The sequence below is a fragment of the Oreochromis aureus genome, linkage group 23 (genome assembly GCF_013358895.1).
Source record: "Oreochromis aureus strain Israel breed Guangdong linkage group 23, ZZ_aureus, whole genome shotgun sequence".
Taxonomy (NCBI): Eukaryota; Metazoa; Chordata; class Actinopteri; order Cichliformes; family Cichlidae; genus Oreochromis; species Oreochromis aureus.
This window is the reverse complement of record NC_052963.1, coordinates 5825095-5843302: the sequence shown is the minus strand read 5'-3', so window position 1 is coordinate 5843302 and position 18208 is coordinate 5825095. Positions and strand designations below refer to the sequence as shown.

General features: G+C 39.9%; 1 protein-coding gene across 7 annotated transcripts in view; it reads left to right on the top strand.

The window, feature by feature from the left end:
• The first annotated feature begins 7086 nt into the window (after positions 1–7086).
• nid2a (nidogen 2a (osteonidogen)) overlaps positions 7087–18208 on the top strand; it is a 67493-nt gene continuing 56371 nt past the window's right edge. For 6 of the 7 annotated variants that reach the window (XM_039606693.1, XM_039606690.1, XM_039606694.1 and 3 more), the window contains exons 1-3: positions 7088–7380; positions 8836–9021; positions 9223–9339. In XM_039606693.1, the coding sequence (XP_039462627.1) occupies positions 7177–7380; positions 8836–9021; positions 9223–9339 (507 nt within the window). In that variant the 5' untranslated portion in view covers positions 7088–7176. Of the gene's footprint in view, positions 7381–8835; positions 9022–9222; positions 9340–18208 lie in introns of all 7 variants that reach the window. The other variant, XM_039606695.1, reaches the window with a different exon arrangement.

Genomic DNA, 18208 nt, shown 5'->3' with positions numbered 1-18208 from the left:
CACTGTAAGTTCAGCTACAGAACAGTCTTTGTTCAGTTTGTCTGTCAAACTGCAGTCACATGACGCGGATGATACTTCCCTGTTTAAACAAGTATATAATGTAGCTTCACTTCGGTAAGAATGACAACCGATCACTCCTAAGTTAAAGAAAGTGCCACAGAAGCGAATTATCTACATTGTTTGTAACATTATATGTCTTTATTTTTGGAAATGCTGCATTATACTGACAAATAGTTTATTTAATGAAGAAGGGGTTTCACACTAGCCTTCAACTGGCTTACAATGTTTTTAGAATGGCCACTCTCCAGATTGTACACAAGACTTTTAAATGCGACAAGCAGCTATTTTGGGGTACTATTGTTAATTTTTTTTTTTTTTTTTTTTTAAAAAACAAACAGCTGGAAGGTTATTATGGAAGGTTATTTGCTACTTCAATATGATTTTTTTTCCACCGAGTTAAAAAACAAAAAAACAAACAAACAAACAAAAAAACACTACAGCAAACACTGCACGTTATGATTCGGACTTGTTAGCTGTAGCACTAATGTGAAGTAATTATATAAAAATGTCATCTGCTCCCTTTCTTTCTGAAGTCCCTAAAACAATATTTCATTAAACAACTAAAAACACCCTCACATGTACATGGCATTATTATTCATGGTGCGTTTCCAACACTAAAAACAGAAAGAAAAGATATAGCATGGACTGTTTCCTGTCTGATAAAATGACATGGCTGTGTGTGTGTGTGTGTGTGTGTGTGTGTGTGTGTGTCCTGCTTTTATCTCGAATGTACAATTAGGACATTCAAAGAAAGATGTCTGTTTTCCCATAAGTAGGGTTTGTGTATTCTTTTGGGGTTTGTTTGTTTCTTCAAAATAACGGACATTTGAGGTGAGTTTCCCAAGAAGATGAATAAAATGTTTGTCCCTTATGAATCAGTATAAAAAAACAAAACAAAACAAACAAAAAAACTGTAGAAAAATTCCATGCCTATACCAATACATCACATGAAGAGACAGATAGAAGAAGAAGACAGAATAAATGCCAAACAAGATCCAATAATGTGCCTTTATTGGAACATGTTGCCATCGTTGGACATTGTAAGATTAAGCTCAATGGGGATTTCAGGTCAGTGAGTGCGCTGTCACTACAAGTAGACTTCTTTACCATTTACCTTTTTTCTTTTCTTTTCTTTTCTTTTCTTTTCTTTTCTTTTTTTTTACAATTCGTCTCTTCTGGTTTGAAAAGTCTTGTAATCAGCTAAAGTCTCATTTTTTTGAACGTTTACAGAAGAACGACAACAAAACAAAACAAAAAAACAGTTTGACTGATAACTCCAAAAATATGTTTCCTAATGCAGCTTTGAGACATGTTAATGTTGCTGCCATACACACGTACAACCACAGAATTGTATCACATATAATCTCCTGCCCAAGACCTCAAATTCTAAATGTTATTTACAGTTTTCAAAGCTCATACACAGAAAGTTTACACACCCTTCCTTCCTGCCTGGTCTTTCTTCCTTTTTTTAAAAACTCTGTCTTTCTGTCTCTCGCTCTCTTTCATATTGTAGATCTCACTCTAACCTTTTCAGTTTTGTCTTTCAGCAAGGGCCTCGTTTATCTCGTCCTAGACCACAACTGACAACAAAATAACTTCCCCTTTCATTTCCTGTGATACCTTTTGCTTCCCTTACAGCTTGTCTGCTCCCATTTTGTTTCCTTTCCTTTCTTTTTCCTACCTTTTGTCTGTCAGCACCTTTTCCATTATGTCCTTTTTCTTGTCATTTCCCCGCCCTTCTACTTTTTGCCCTTAAATTTACAGTTGATTTCATGCTATCTTTGATCACCTAACCATTACAAATTAAAAGATTCAATCATAATTTTCAGCTTATAGATACAAAACCTACAAATCCAGATTTTTCAAGTAACAGCCCCACCTGTGAGTTGATATTGATCCAACCAAAGGATTTATAAATAGCAATCATTGTTGTCCGTCTTTGCTCTTTATTTAGAACCATTTCAATTATTGATCAAGGTCTTGATCCACAAAGTCTATGTCCTGCTGCTCTGGTAAACAGCCTTTGTTGGGAGTTTGGCATCAGTCAAAGTGCTGACAGCTGCTGTACATATTGTTAGTCTCTCGTGATTTCTTTTCTGCCCAAACACACACAAGCCCCAATGCTGTCAACAGAATACGACTGTATGTGTGTGCTTTGCTGTAGCCTGCTAATGGTCTGTGTTTGAATCATTGATGAGTTCATCGATTTTTTTCTTTTTTCTTTTTTAGTGAATATTGAATTTCACAGCTGAAGCCTAAAAAACTGACATCCTGTAATTACACACTGAAACAGTGAAAAGCAAAACTGAAGATGAACACATCAAACCTTCCAATCACACTATGGGAAATGCACTTTGTTATATATGTGTTTTTATTTTATGGCACATGGTCGTCCAATTATAAATATGGGATACGACTGCATGTGGGTCTTCCTTTATTACATGATAGACAGACGGTTTAAAATATCTGTGTGTGTGTGTGTGTGTGTGTGTGTGTGCGTGCATGCGCGCGCATCTGCAAAGTAAACCACAAATCAGACAGTAAAATCACACAGGATAGATGACCCACTCTGTGTGGAATTTAATCTCTCTGCTTTGTCTTTGTCTCCACCTACAGGTTTCTGTGTGTAAATGCAAGCTCGGATTTCCTGTCTGAAGAAAAGCTCGCTGATACAGGTAAGTAAGTAGGAAATATTCCTCACTCGTGTCCCATCACTTCACAACACGTTTGCGGTTGTTTTTAGGTCTCGTTTAATTTAAAGGAGAAAGTGTTCATTTTTTGGCAATCAATTCTGCACACAGTAACCTCAATGTCAAGAATCTACCTGCATGAACTTCCCTTGGCTGTTGGACAGGGGCATTTTCAGGGTTTTTGAAATGAAAAGTGGACAAGTGGAGACAAAACAAGAAGTGGCAGACCTAAAAAGGACAAACAGTCTGAAAGTCATGTTATTAAAAAACACGAAATGATTCAGCAAAAACCTGACCCAGGACCTGATCCTTATGTTGGTCTCAGTGGAAGGCTGGCTGTCACAAAGCCATTCTTTAAGAAGGGAAAAGTCTGAGGTATGCTAAATTACACAAACCTGACTAATATCATACAAAGTAACAGGTTATATGTTATTACTGATTTGTAAATATTATCATCTGGTTGTTACACTATTTTATTGTTAACAATGACTTTAAAGTGTGTTAATGATGGTCTTTAAAGTGTAACATTTGTCTGTTTTGTATCATTTTGTAACACAGAAACTCTAAATAATTTGTTATGTTGCCAGAAAAAATGGGTGAATTCAAAATACAGAATTGGACAACAATACACACTGAAACAGTTTATTTAACAAGCTAGAACTTTAGATGGAAAGGACGTTGGCATGTGGCGGAGAGCAGCCAGGCAGGTAAAAATCCACGCCGTGGCTAGTTTGAGGGGAGTGGGCAGGCAAGCATTCGAGGGAGGAGTGGTTTGTGTCCACCTGAGGAGTTCCAGAGAGAGAGAGAGAGCCGAAAGGCTATAGCTCGGACACCAAGACAATTCTAAGAAAGGGGAGAAGAGAAACTGGTAAGTACAAAGAGTAATTTAGCATGACACTACAAGTCTGACGTTATAACGCGAACTGGTTCTTAAGTATGCTAGCTGTTGATGAGGTAATGCAGAGCAGATATGCCAGTTATGTCAGCTCATGCTCCAGCAGTGCAGCTTGGAGGCCGTGTCTCACAGGAACAGTAAGCCTGTCACTCACACACATCAGCACACAACAGGGTGACGGGGGAGAGTGAGAAAAGAGATGGTAAATCACACTGGTGGGATCGCAAAAAAGAATAATTCTTATTATTAAGTTGTTTTTTCCCTTGAATCTTTGATTGATTGATGCCTAAGATACATTTCCCAAAACAACTCATACATGCAGCAAAATACTACAGATAATCGGATACTACGGATACCTTTAACAGTGTCTAAACCAGAGTGGTCAAAATGTTTGGTACTGACAGAATCACAAAGTGAATATTTCTCCATGGCAGACGTAACCTCTGCTTGTAGTACACTTTACAAAAAAGCAAAAACACTAAAAACAATAGAAAAAAAATGAAAATCTACCCATCACTGAACAGAACAAAGCATATGGACCATCTGTACTGAGACTATGGAAATAAAGCGTAGGCTGTGTACATTAGTACACTGCTCACGAAAATGAAAGGAACACTTTTTAATCAGAGTATAGCATCAAGTCAGTTAAACTCCTGGGATCTTGGTTAGTTAGGTAGCAGATGGGGTTGTTAGTCTGTTTCAGCTGATTTGGTGAAATTAACAACAGGGGCGCTGGAGGGGCTAGACTAGAGAATCTTCTCCCCTCCTAGTCTTTTTTTTTTGTGACTGTTTTTCCCTTGTTTTGCATTTGGCCAGGTTCTGTGTCACTACTGGTAACATGAAGCCATACCTGGACCCTACTGAGGTTGCACTGGCAATCCAACTCCAGATGGCTTGGTGTGTCTCCTAGTACAGTGTCAATGCATGGAGGAGATTCCAGGAGACAGAAAGTTACCACAGACGCTACCCAGTTACTAATCAGCAGAACCAGTATCTGCTCCTTTGTGGAACTGGATGAGCACTGCCAGTGCTGAAAAATGACCTCCAGCAGGCCACTGGCATGAATGTCTCTCTCCAAACAATTAGAGACAGGTTTCATGATGGTGGCCTGAGGGTCTGATATCCTGTAGTGGGACCTGTGCTCACTGCCTGGCACCATGGAGCTCAGTTGTCATTTGCCATAGAATAGCAGAGCTGACTGGTGCCTGGTGCTCTGTGCTTTTTGCAGATGAGAACACATTCACCATGAATACATGTGACAGATATGAAAGTGTGCAGAACTTGTGGAGAACATTTTGCTGCTGTTACATTCAGTTTGACAAGTTTGGTGGTGAAGGGATGTGCAGACCTTTTCAGGCTAGGCAATGGCACCCTGACTGTCAAGAGGTAAAGGGTTTAAAATCCTTGGACCCACTGTCAGACCTGGTGCAGTGGGTCCTGGGTTCCTTCTGGTGCACGGCATTGCCCAGAGTATGCAGGCAGTTCTTGAAGGATCTGGAACTGATACTACTTACTGGTTCCCAAGCTTGTCTGAACTAAATCCAATAGAACACCTCTGGGATATTATGGTCCATCTCATGCTGCCAGGTTGCCCCTCAGATTGTCCAGATCTGGGAGGAGTTCCCCAAGTACACCATACACCACAAACTAAACACACTCTCACTCACTGAAGCACAATTTGCACAATAATTCGATGCAGAACGTTGACCACAGATGCCAAAAGTTGAAGTGATAGAAGCCAGAACCCAAAAAAAGAGAGAGAGACTTGAATCCAACACTAATATGTAGAAACAATATGCGAGACATGTCTGCTTTATATTTTGGTAATCATTGTAATATTGCAAAACAACCACTTGAGATTAAAGGTCCAAGTTCCAGTTCCTGCACCAGTTGTTTTCGATTTTTTTGATGTAGTGTGCTCTGAATGCCCAGTATGTTCTTCATTTGATTGCATGCATGATCAGATAAAACGGTGTAGTTTGAAGCACATCAAAACACAGCTGTTTTGATGTGTTTGTGAGATTTTGCAAGAGGGTCTTATAAATGTAGGGTGGAAACTTTCAAGAGAACCAATGGGCTGTGACCTGCCCAGCCTGTCCAGTCCTAAATGGATGGATTCAAAAAACGTGTCTTAGCAATTGCTGAAAATTGTAAATGACTCTGTTTTCAAACTCAATTTAGCTGGGGCACGGTGCATATGCTGCAGTATGCCTTTGCAGACACCAGGTGGCACACAAGATTGAGTTTTTAAGTGCTTCTTGCATGGTTCTGGGTTTTCAGTAAGTAGTCTCTGAAATGCTCATACAATGGACGTGGTGTAAATTGTCTGTAAGTGTGTGTCTGAATTTGTACACCCCATAAAAAGCACGAAAGAATTGTTTATGTTATAACCTTACTACTTTTTCTTACTTAATCAGCTAAGAAAAGTTCATAATAATTTTATTTTTTGAATTTAAGTGACACCCTCTAAGGCAGAGGTGTCAAACATAAGGTTTGGGGGTCCAAAGTTGGCCCGCAAAGACTAGCCCACTGGATGGCTTTTCCAAAAATGTAATAGAGAGTGCATAAAATTTCCGACTTCTTGCTGTATTTCCACAAGTTTTGCAGCTGGCCCTACTGATAAAGATTACCACTACCACTGCCATTCATGCCACACTATCTACAGTTGTCTGTACCTCAGACAACTGGACGTAGCACTATAAGCTTTATTTATTTCCTCATTTTTAGCATTTTGCCTAATGGTACAGCCCGTCCAAGAAGCAGATGTGGATTGTCAGGTGATCATACAGGTATATGCTTAGAAACACAGGGTGCAAAACCAAGAGTGCTAACTCCTAATTCACACTCCATCTAAATATCTCATCTCATCCAAATGTGGCTTCCAAAAAAAAAAGAAAAAAAGACAAAGAAAAAAACAATATATACAGTTTATAGACGAAGTGTGAACCATATCATTACCTGATGTGTCGGAATTTTATGTTTTCCTTTACATAAAGATATTTCCATTATGAATAAATGCAGAAAAGGCACATATTTGTGAAGAGGCACATATTTGTGAAGAAAACTTTACAAGAATTCAGGAAGTAAGTTAAAAGTTTCCCAGGGAAGTCCTCCAGATCCCCTCACTTAATGTGTCCCCCTCAAAAACCTCTAATTAAACCTACAAACTATTTAAGAAAACATGTTTCTCACTTTTGTGCATCAGCAATCGTGTGTTTGTTTTTTTAAATGACACCACATGTCTTTTTTCAGTGTTGTGAAACAGATAGAGTTACATCCGGATTAAAAATGCTCTATTTGTCTTTTCTTTAATACAAGCCAGATGTTACCTCCAGCCCCGGCCTGCTGTCATTCACCCCGCCTTTGACCAATCACAGTGGGCATAAACTCCTCCTTCCCTCCCCGTGGAGTTTGCGGGGGCTCGGTGGAGAGGAGGAGTGAGTAAAGATCTCCTCTTTCTGAGTCCAGCTGTGCTTCTCTCCTGCTGCTCCCTCTCATAGCGCAGCGCTGCTCGATCACTCAGGCTGTGCAATGGAGAGATGGACGATGCTGGCCGTGTGCGTGCTGCTGTGCTGCAGCTGCACTGTGGTTACTGCCATCCAGAGGGCTGACATGTTTCCTTACGGCACTTTAAATGGAGATTCGGTGTTGAGAGAAGGCGACGATGAGACGTCCAAAGTGCTGTCCCTGCCCAGACCCTTGTACTTCTACAACTCCCCTTTCTCCCAGCTATACGTAAGTATGACTTCATTACTATTCATTTGCACTCTGTCGAGGTTGTCTATTTTGTGAGCGCCTAAAAAGATTCGCTGAAGTTCCCACTTTACGTGTCTCAGGTGATATTTGCAGCTGTTGAATAATCTGCTCAGGAGAGCTGTGCTGCTGTTTCCCCTCTGCTCAATGGAGCGATTCATTCACGGCTGAATGAAAAAAAGTCGGGACAATGACAACAGAGGACATTGGGTTTATTATCATGTGTACTCTTTTTTTCATGAAGGACCAATGTTTGCATAGGATCTCAACAAACTGCGCTCCTAATATTTAAATCCAAATCTTTCAGCAACTTCACTTTTAAGATATTCAGCAGATGTCAACAGATGCAGATGAATTAACTCCTTTTTTTTCTTTTACCATAACTGCTGTAGGAGCATCCAGTATAAGTAAAAGTGTTGCTCAGTCAAATGTACTTAATGCTTTAAAAGTAAAAGTAATTCTTGCCCAGAGTGCCTCCTGTCAGAGCCTGCAAAGTAGCCATGCTGCAAAGTAGGAGTGAACCAATGGGTTCAAATGAAAAAAGCCACTTAAAGCATCTACTTAACTATTTCTAACTGACTATTATTTGATAGCTTGCAGATCTGGGAAAATAACTCAAAATATAACCAAGAAATAAATGATGATTTATTGTTCTTGTTTGAGATCAACAAAGTTTTTTAGATCCAAAGAAAGTAGTAAACTGTTGTATAAACAAAGTCAGTGTTACATTATCCTCACTTAAAACTTGAACTAAGTCTCAGCAATGCACTTTTACAGCACCATGGGCTGGTATGTGATAAACAGAGATTATGTTGAACTGTGACTACCCAAGGAGAATCAAAGGTTTCACTATAGATAGACAGATAGGTTTAAGTGGATAAATACTGGATAAATAATACTGCCACATGTGAGAATACTCATTATGCAACGTAGCCACTTCAATAATCAGGAATACCAATATTAATGCTTTAATGTGTACATCACTTTAAGCTGGGTGGGGCTTCTGTGCTCACAGTCAAAGGTTTGGTCTCTAGATGACCATATTAGGGATAGTCCCTCTGACTGATGTCATACAGAGCCAAGAGTAGAAAAAACTGATCTTTTGACTCACGGGGATCTATCTACTATCTATCTACAGCCTTGTAAAAATCTCCTTCTAAAATGTTGTGAAATAGCATCAAATGGAAATATTGAATTGCTTGAGTACAGCTGTGGCTGTATGTGGTCAGAACTTTTCTAAATCTTGATCAGAAAAATTGGGAGGGCACCCCGAGGTTGTTCCAGCGGTTTTTGAAGGGAATAGGGCTTCATTAAGTGGTTCCTGGAGTCCATGAAGGGGTTCTAGTGGTTTACAAGGGCGAATGGGTTCATTAGGAGGTTTGTTGGGTTCGTGATAGTATTCCAAATATTCCAAACTAAAGCTTCCCCTCCCTTTAGGTGGCCACCAATGGCATCATATCAGCCCAGGACTTGCCAATGGAGAAGCAATACGTTGATGATGGATTCCCCACCGACTTCCCTGCGGTGGCTCCATTCCTGGCTGACATTGACACAAGCGGAGGGCGAGGACAGATTTACTACAGGGTGACTGAAACACCCAGTGTGCTCAACAGAGTCGCACAGGTGTGTAATGATTACAGTTTTAGTGTTGAAAACTCATAAGATGCTATAAAAACACTAGAGAAAAAAATACCTGTTGAACTTTAATTAACTACAGATTTGGTTTGTCTCAATCCATCAGCTCAGTGTTTGTCTTTCATTCCCTTATTTCATGTGTCGTCCTTTCCCTTCCTCCTTCATTCATTCATTCATCTCCTCGCCCAGGAAGTACAGCGGGGGTTCCCAGATGCAAAGTTCACACCCACACATGCTGTAGTTGCAACGTGGGAAAATGTCCCGGCATATGAAGAACAAACTCGACCCCCTAGCCCCCCAAACAAGGTAAGATGTTTTCAGGATGAGACACCAGTAGCTCCAGGGCCTCCCTGTGTGGAGGAGTTCTGTTTTATCATCATGTAAACAGCCCACATACCCCCCACTAGTATGTTTTGGTTCTTGTGTGACACTTAATCCCAAATTCCTGGCTGTTGTGCATCACTTGTAATCACCCTGAGGTGGGGGAGATTACTTGTAATCCCCCTTCCCCAAATTTGCCTCTTAACCTTTTTAAAGGGTCAAAGATCATCTTTAAGAGTCATCAAAGTGTCCCCCGCCCTCTTTATCCTCTCCTCCAGGTCACACACCAGTAGACAAAAACGTGTCTTGACCATTGTTCCCCTCCTTATTATCAGCCACTAATGGTTTTAAAAAATTTCCTTGTGTTTCACTCTTTAAATCCTTTTTTGTCTTTCCGTTTTGTGTAATGTAGCATAACTGTGCCATTTTTTAAATACTGTATTTGCCATTAAAAGTACTGGTCACTGATAGTTCCTGTTTGCTGTGCAACCACGACCGTAATGACAGCTATCACTAAAGCATGATGATTCGCGCACGATCTGATATTGTCGTGTTGGTGTTGTTCCCAGATCAACATAGTAAATGTTGTTCCAGGATCAACATTGGAAGTGACCAATCAGAATGTTGTGACGTCATACTTTTGCGACTTCGGGAAAAACTGCCCTAAAACAAAAAACTGTACTTAAGCTGCAAGAAACTGCCTCTGTCCGCTGATCAACGGACCCCGACCCTAACCCTAACCCCAACCCTTTAATAAACGCTAAGCAGAATTAATATTGTCCTTGCAACATTGGAATTTCAAAAATGCACGAATGGCTTGGCGCGCCAAAGAATAATGTCACAACATTCTGATTGGTCACTTCCAATGTTGATCCTGGAACAACATTTACTATGTTGATCTGGGAACACACCAACACGACAATATCAGATCATCCATTATTCGCAGGTATGGTCAATATCAAATCAGTGGAGACCAGTGTTGGGTAAGTTACTTTAAATTAGTAACTTAGTTACATTACTAGTTACTTCTCTAAAAAAGTAACTCAGTTACTTCAAGTTACTCGTTACTTTCAGAGTAACTAGTTTCTAGGGAAAGTAACTTTGGTTTTACTCAGAATTCTCTTGTTAATGTGTTGCTTCTGTAACTGGATACCCAGCAAGATTGCCAGTCTTCTATCTTGCTTACATGCCACAAGTGCACTGTGCCACCTACCAACAGAAAGGAAAAAATAATGTGCACATTTCCACGAGAGAAATCCCACGCCTGGACCGTCGTTGACCGCCGCCATGATTCTAGCCTGCTTTTTACATCCAACACAAAAACTGCAGTCGTGGTGCTTTTGATTGTACTCAGAACTTGGAAATTCTGCCTTCTGAATAGGAAGACGTAGGCAACACCAGACTGCAGATGAGCTGCATACAGAGCTGGACTGGGACAAAAAAAATCGTCCCGGCATTTTGACTAGAGACCGCCCACCATTATAGGAAAAATCATAAAGCCTTTGAATGAAAATAAACACTGTTGTGACAGTGATGTACACTGTTCTGATGGTATATATGTATCAATCTATCAATCGTTTGTTGTAAGACTCAGATAATTATTTTTTAAAAGCGAGACATTTTAAATGAGAATAATAAAGAAAAGTATTTCCTTGTCTCCCTTTCCTGTTAATGCCCTACCTGGCCCCTGGCAACACTTTGCTAGACCCGCCCCTGCACAGTTACCAGCTGTCGGCTACTTAGAAAAGGATCCTGGTGTTATTTGTCTCTCAGAAACAGCTCATAACTTCCCTTCAACTCATTCATGTCACCTAAAAGGTAAACCTGTTTCTACATCACCTGTTCAGCTCTGATGATTCAGTAAGGACATCTCCTGGTTTCATCTGCATGTTTCCTCTCACCAGATAACCAAACCGAGATCATGACCAGCAGCTTTACAGCTGTGGCTCCAGCAAACATCAGCTGATACTAGAAATTAATATTAAATAAATTCTAACAACAGCTGATCAAGCTTAAACGTGCTGCTGTTGTTTAGCGCGACATCCGCTGGTTTCCTCTTTCTGGCGCAAAGTGGGCAATAAATAAAAACAGAGAGAAAAGCCGATCAGCTGATCATTGATCAGTTTCGTGATTGAAGTAGAAACAGGAGAGAATGAGAGAAGAAGAGGCAGCTGTGCAGCTTCAGCTTTGTGTCTTTTTCATTGTAGCTGAAGTCCGGGACAAACTGTGTTCCTTTTCACCTCAGTACGAAACACGTAATATTTTCTCTGAATACGAGACGATTCTGTTTTTTACAGGACGGTTGGCAACTCTAATAATTAACCGTATGAACAAAATAAAGTTCAACATCAGTAACATAGCACCCACCCAGCTGTATAGAAACTCTGTCATGCTAGCTAGCACGCAGTACGAAAATGTCAGCATACCGAAAATAAACTCCACCTAAACTTGGTTTATATCTGACTCCGATAGACTGCAGGTCATAACTTCTTACCTGAAGTTCAGTTCACCTGACACACGGACCGGCGGCCGCTTCGGGTCTCTCCTCTTGCCTCCCTTTTCCTTCATCCACCTGCTGGCCTCCACCACTTGCTAATGTTATTGAATCTGTGGAAGCTCCGCGATATCCACCACACGAAGTAACGAGTAACGAGCCTATCTAAATCCCAGTAACGAGTAACGCGTTCCTGGTTTTGGCATAATAACTAGTTACCGTGCTCGTTATCACAATAATAACGTAGTTACTGTAACGCGTTACTTAATAACGCGTTAGTCCCAACACTGGTGGAGACTAAGAATTCCTGCCTCTCGTGTGGGTGCAGAAGCAGTGCAGTCTTAATGTCATAATGCAGCTCAGCAGTGACCCTTGCATGAGACCTTTCATGCCACCTACATGCTCATGTCTTTTAAAGCGTAACAAAGTATAGTGACACTAATAGGGTTTAAATTATGGTGTATCCATCAGACATTTGTATCTGTTTTCTTTAATATTAATGTCAATGTTAATAATTTCTAAAATCCTGTCCAAGCAAATGATTCAGAACTTAAAGAGCTGTATTAAGAAGAGTTAACAGGAGAAGCATTGGTTGCTTTGTTACAGTCCAACTTTGGGAGAGACTCCAAGTAAAGCCAGGCCTACTATTGATCAAACAAACAGCGTCTTGATGTTCTTGGTGTGCAGAATTTGGGGTAAAGAGGGATAAAGGGAGTGGTAGATTTAAGGAAAAACACCAGGGGATCTTTCTTTCTGTCAGCTCTCCTCGTCTCTGTTTGTTCTTTTTGTTGCTCTCACAATCTGCTTTCTTTTAGACTTGTTTCTTCCTCCTTGAATGTTTAAAAAGTTATCATAGAGTAGTCTAATGGGTACTGCAACATTAAGCCTCTTGACAGCTTTCTCTGGAACTGATTGGGATTTACAAGCCCCCAAGTGGACAAGGGCTTTTTCTCTGAGCGCCAAAATTGGAATTTTGTGTTAGCTCAGTTCTTGACAACATGCTAATTAGAGGATGGAGCGTACCTCTTAAAGTACAAGAAGTGACGTGTTTTGCTATTTAAGCGCTCTGTGCTGCTCATCAGATTGGAGCGCTCTCCGATTTGCTTGAGTGGGTCTCTCTTTAGACTGATAGCATCTTCCTTTGAAGTGATTAGCCAGAGGTGCTGGGTGCGGTATGTTGAGGGCAGATTGGTGTGTGTGTGACCTGAAGTGTGTGATTGTTGGGGTGGGTACTGGGAGGGGTGTTGGGATGCTGTTTCAGGGGGAGAGGGCAGAATGTGTGGCGTCTGGACGTCGGCTGTGGAGATGAAATAACAGGAAAACAGAAGACAGAGAGAATTAAAGCGAAAGAGTGAAGGCTCACACTTCTAATAACCTGAGCTGTGTTTTCGATGAAATTAGCCTTAGAGATGCTATTATCAAAATTGGACAGAAATTACTTGACTTAAAATACACACCCATACATCAACTAGCAGGGAGCTCAGTTAGCTAATTACTGCAGTCATTTTGCTAAAGACTGCTTTCAGTGTTTAGATCTTTTAAGAAGTGTTGACTTTACTTTGAGCAATTATCAGTAACACTAAGCAGCCCTAAGTTGGAAAAATATGTCATCCAAAGAATAAAAGCACTAGAGTTATCTTGATGTTAAAGGAACAGGTTGACATTTCTATAGTCACACATACTCACTGTCTTGTCACAAATTAGATAAAAAAGATGACTATCTTAGCTTAACACAGAGGCCAGATGAAAGGTAAACAGCTAGCCAGGCTCTGCAAGTTACAACATCTACAGATGCACAAGCTAACTAATTAGCATGTTATAACTTGCTTGTTCATCAAAGCAACACTAGATAACTTCGGTTCCTTGTGTCCTACTGGCCATTGTCAACAGAAACACAACTCCCATCAGAACAGGCATGTTTCATAGCATAAAGGTAAACAATCAGAAACGCCTTGTGTCACTTGAAGTGAGAATTCTCTCTGAGGTGATAAGTGGAGCCAAACCGCAGGTTTATCAGTTCATCCGTCAGATGTCTCTATTTATGTTTAATATTAATATATTGTAGGGGTGGGGAAAATGTTGTGATACCGTATAGTATTGCAATACTTTGCTTGGGGATATTATATCAATACAGGAACAATACAGGAACACCAAATATCAATATTTTATCAAATACATTTAAAAAACTCTGGGAGTACTACAAGCAAAGGGGCTCATCTCATGCACCACCATCCTGAGATAACATTAGCCAAGCAAACTTACATTAAATTGGCTAAATTAAAAAAACAACAAAAAAAAAACATTCGACATTGGACACACCCTAATTCAGAGCAAGCTAACTGCCCAGTCACGTCAGTAAAAATAGGATAACAACCTTTGGACAGACTGCAATTACTCTCAGAGAGAGTCAAAGTTTTGCACATAACTTCTGTCTAATGTATAAATGCAGACAGATTACCAACATGTTGCCATCACGCTTAGGTCTTTGTCACTCGACTCGAGTGGACGAGCTGACTTGAGTGGACTTGACTCAGCTGGCTGCCAGCTGGTTGTATTCTGGTTATATTCCTACAGAACGGATGGGTTGCCGACAGCAAATGTAATAGTTAAATGTGAATTTCTGTTTACGTAAAAAGCTACAGATATGTCATTTTCAGTGATGAGGACATAATTTATGGTTGACAAAAGGTGATAAATCTCAATTTATATATTATTACAGTAGTTAATATATTGCAAAATGTAAAAAAATTGATTCAGTTTTTCACAGATTCCAGAGTGCCTTAAACCTGTGCTCTTGCTAATGATTGGCATGAGGGGAATCATTTGGTCGTAAAAACAAAATCTGGGTGTATAATAGAAGTCATTAGCAAAATGATTCTCGGCTCCCTTGACCTATTATCTCATTACCTGATGAATTTATGATGATGTGATTGTCCAGTGTCCCTCTGTTTCTAAGCTAGATCCGTCTCTCACCCATACTGAGGATGGCAATAATGCTCAACAGCAGGACTTACAAACCAATAGGTGCCATCCATCATTTTGTATAGTTATATATGGTTTTACTCAGCTTCAGTTCAAGACTTATTTCTCAAATATTATGTAGATCAACTCAGATAGTGCGTGACGCCATGTGTAACATGACTGTCTTTCAAAGTGACAACACAGTCATTTCTTAGCAATCGTCCTGGCTTTTTAATAGAATAGAATAAAATAGAATAGAATAATCCTTTAATTGTCCCATAAGGGGAAATTTGGTTGTAACAGCAGCCAAAAAGACACATATACAAACAAACAGTACACAGGACACAGAACAGAAACATACACAATTTTTCTTACATATTTACATTAAGGACAAAGGTTACTATAAACAGAGTACTGTACGGTTATTAAATAAAATAAAAATAACTACAGATAAGAGGCAAACCAGGTTGTAGTGCGAATCGGTTGATTAACTTATTGCAGTTACAGCGCAGATGTAAACATCTATGATTGTTGGGAGCAGTTCTGAAACATGAAGAAGATTTGATCTTAGAATATATCTTTGCACGTTTTCTGGTTTATAAATCTGTCCTCTGCATATGTGGAAAAAGAAAAGTACTGCCAGCTGAACTGTCTTGTTACTGTAGCACAATAGGAAGTGCTGTTGCCATTGGTGTTATTTGTTATTTCTGGTGGCTCCTTGCAGTGACACAGGAGGCATCCCCCTGAAATATGTTCATCCCGGTCCAAAGCAGACTTACTGAACTTCAAGTTTTAGAAGATGTTACTCTGCTTTTACGCCCTGAGAAAGATTCTGCTTATTAGTGGACAAAAGGAGGGAAGAAAAATGGAGTTTGGCTTAGTGTACTGCTCTGTAATGTCCAAAAAATGACTCATGATGACTTGGGATATCGCTTTACTAATTATAAGTACACATTCATAGCTGTCTGGTTTGTAGTTACGTAACAGATTCATGTTCGCAAACCTTTGAGGATCTAAGAAAAGCAGCTATGGTTAACCACCATTTGCTCTTGATTTAAACAAAAAGCTTTTGAAAAGCTTTCAAAAGCCCCAAAGCTGGACAGATTTTTTCAGCTATAAACAGCTGAAGGTATAAAAAAAAGTCACAAAAAAATAAAATTAGTGTAGAGATTTTCATATGACAACAGTAAGATACTGACAGGAGTGCTGGGCTGTAGTGAGTTGTGTGTATGTGTGTGTGCCAGTTCCCACGCTGCAGGCAGTTCCTTTTGTAGCACTCTGGTGAGGCTGGCAACTGGGCTGCAGCTGCTGTCTGCCTCACTCTGCCTGCTTGCAGCTGTGCGGCCAACGAGCTAAAACACCAGCAACCGACAAGCAAGTGAAGTCCATTTATCCCAAACTCGTTTCCCTGGGATGTTCCAGGCAAAGCAGACTGGATTCCAGCTTTAAATATCTGTGACATGATTCAGAACATCAGCTACAGTGTGTTGAGTCATTTATTTAAAAGCCAGATGAGACGGAAAATCAACGAAACTGTCTTCAGTTTAATTTATGTGAGGTAAAGTAGACTCAACTATCTCAAGGGAGTAAACCACACTACTAATAAATAAGTAAATACTAAACAAGCCCAAAGTAAGATAAACTATGTTGAGTAAACTGAGAGAGTCCTAAAATTAAATCTACACAACAGTTTGATATATGTTTGCAGCTGCTGTCGTTTATTCAAAGCCTTGTTAACGTAGTGTCAAGCAAAGAGTGTATATAAAAGATGGATACAGCCAGTGTGCTTACACAGCGCACTGTGGATTCATGGAGGTTTGTAGTTTGGCAATCAGTCTTGACCATGCATGACCATATTTGTATGAGATTTTGTCAGTTTTTAACTAAGGGTACCAGTGCTAGCATTAGCTGAGAGGTTGCTAATTAAGCTGTAGAAGTACTTTAGTGTAATGTTGTATGGCATGCTAATTTTGGCAAGAAATATCCTAGAAAGCAAAGTTAACTTAGTGGAAAGACTGCGGAAGCAACTCACTAAAGTGATTTTTAGTACAGCTGAATGCTGAAAGTGATGACATTTTAAAGTGGTCGTTTAACAACATTAAACATGAATAGATTTTAATAGGGTGAGTGATATGAATATTATCATATCAGATAGTTTTTAGAAATAGAGAAACAGTTTTTGTACCAGGCTGTAAGAAAGTAAGTTACTATACGGATTGACTCCTTTTATCTTCTTTTTTATTGCTACTTGGCATCAGCTAAACAAACTTTTGCAAAAATAACTTCTTGGCTGTAAATAATTGGATCTATATTATAGTATATGTAAAATGTTGTTTAGATTAGGGCTGCTGAGGAATATTTCTTGCTTACATGATCTGTGTATACAGAATAAAGCTCATTAAATAGTATTATAGTATCAAGTCTTTATGCTAAGCAAAGCTAATCATAGCTAACCAGCTAAGCTAGTTCCTTCCCACCATCGTGATCACCTGATTTGTTGGGCGTATCTCTCGAATATTGTGGGCTTGTTTCCTTACAGTGCAGTAAAAATCCCTTTGTGACAGCGATTGTAGAGAACTGGTCCCATGATAATAAAACATAATTGACTTTAATGTGATTTATACACAGGTCTATAAAGCCAAGCTCATGTAAGTGCTTATCAACTTTCTAAATAAACTTCCGGTATTTTTCTTTAGAGGTGTTTGCAGACTCTCTCACCCCCTGCTGTGAAGCAGACAGACCTAGCAGATGGATGATGTTACCACCTAAATCTTAAAACAGTCAGCATGGCCCTCAAAAGAAACATTTGTTGGTCCCAGAGACAATTAAACGTCTGTGCCCGCGTCTGCTCGCAGCAAAGAGTGTGAGGAAACGCTTTAAAAAGGTGTGACACGATGCCTGTAGGGAGTCTGAGTGTTGTATATGTATGTGTGTGTGTGGAGCGGGGGACCTCTCACATGCATACTGAGCTACAGAGTCTAAAAGTCTTTGATGTGTGTTGGCTGCAATTTGTTGTACTCCAGCTGTGAGATTTCTTTACACACTCGGGGAGACAGACAAACACATGGGTGCAGACAGAGACGGGATGGGGACCAGCACAGAGGACCTTACAGGACTGAGTTCAGCATTCTATGAATGGATTTATTTGTTGTGAAAATGAGATCATCATCTATATCCCCCCGCCCCCCATGTCCATCACCACACTCCATCTCTACAGGCTGGAACAGGTTGGAGTTTGCTTGAACACTTGGGAAAGATTAAATATACTCAGCTACTTTCAGTTGCTCCCCAAAATCGTGTTTTAACTTCTTTTATCTGTGTTTTCAGTGCTGATACAATCCTTTTTTTTCTGATTAGCAACACTTATAGTTCAGGGGTAACTCACAGTGAGTTGAGGTG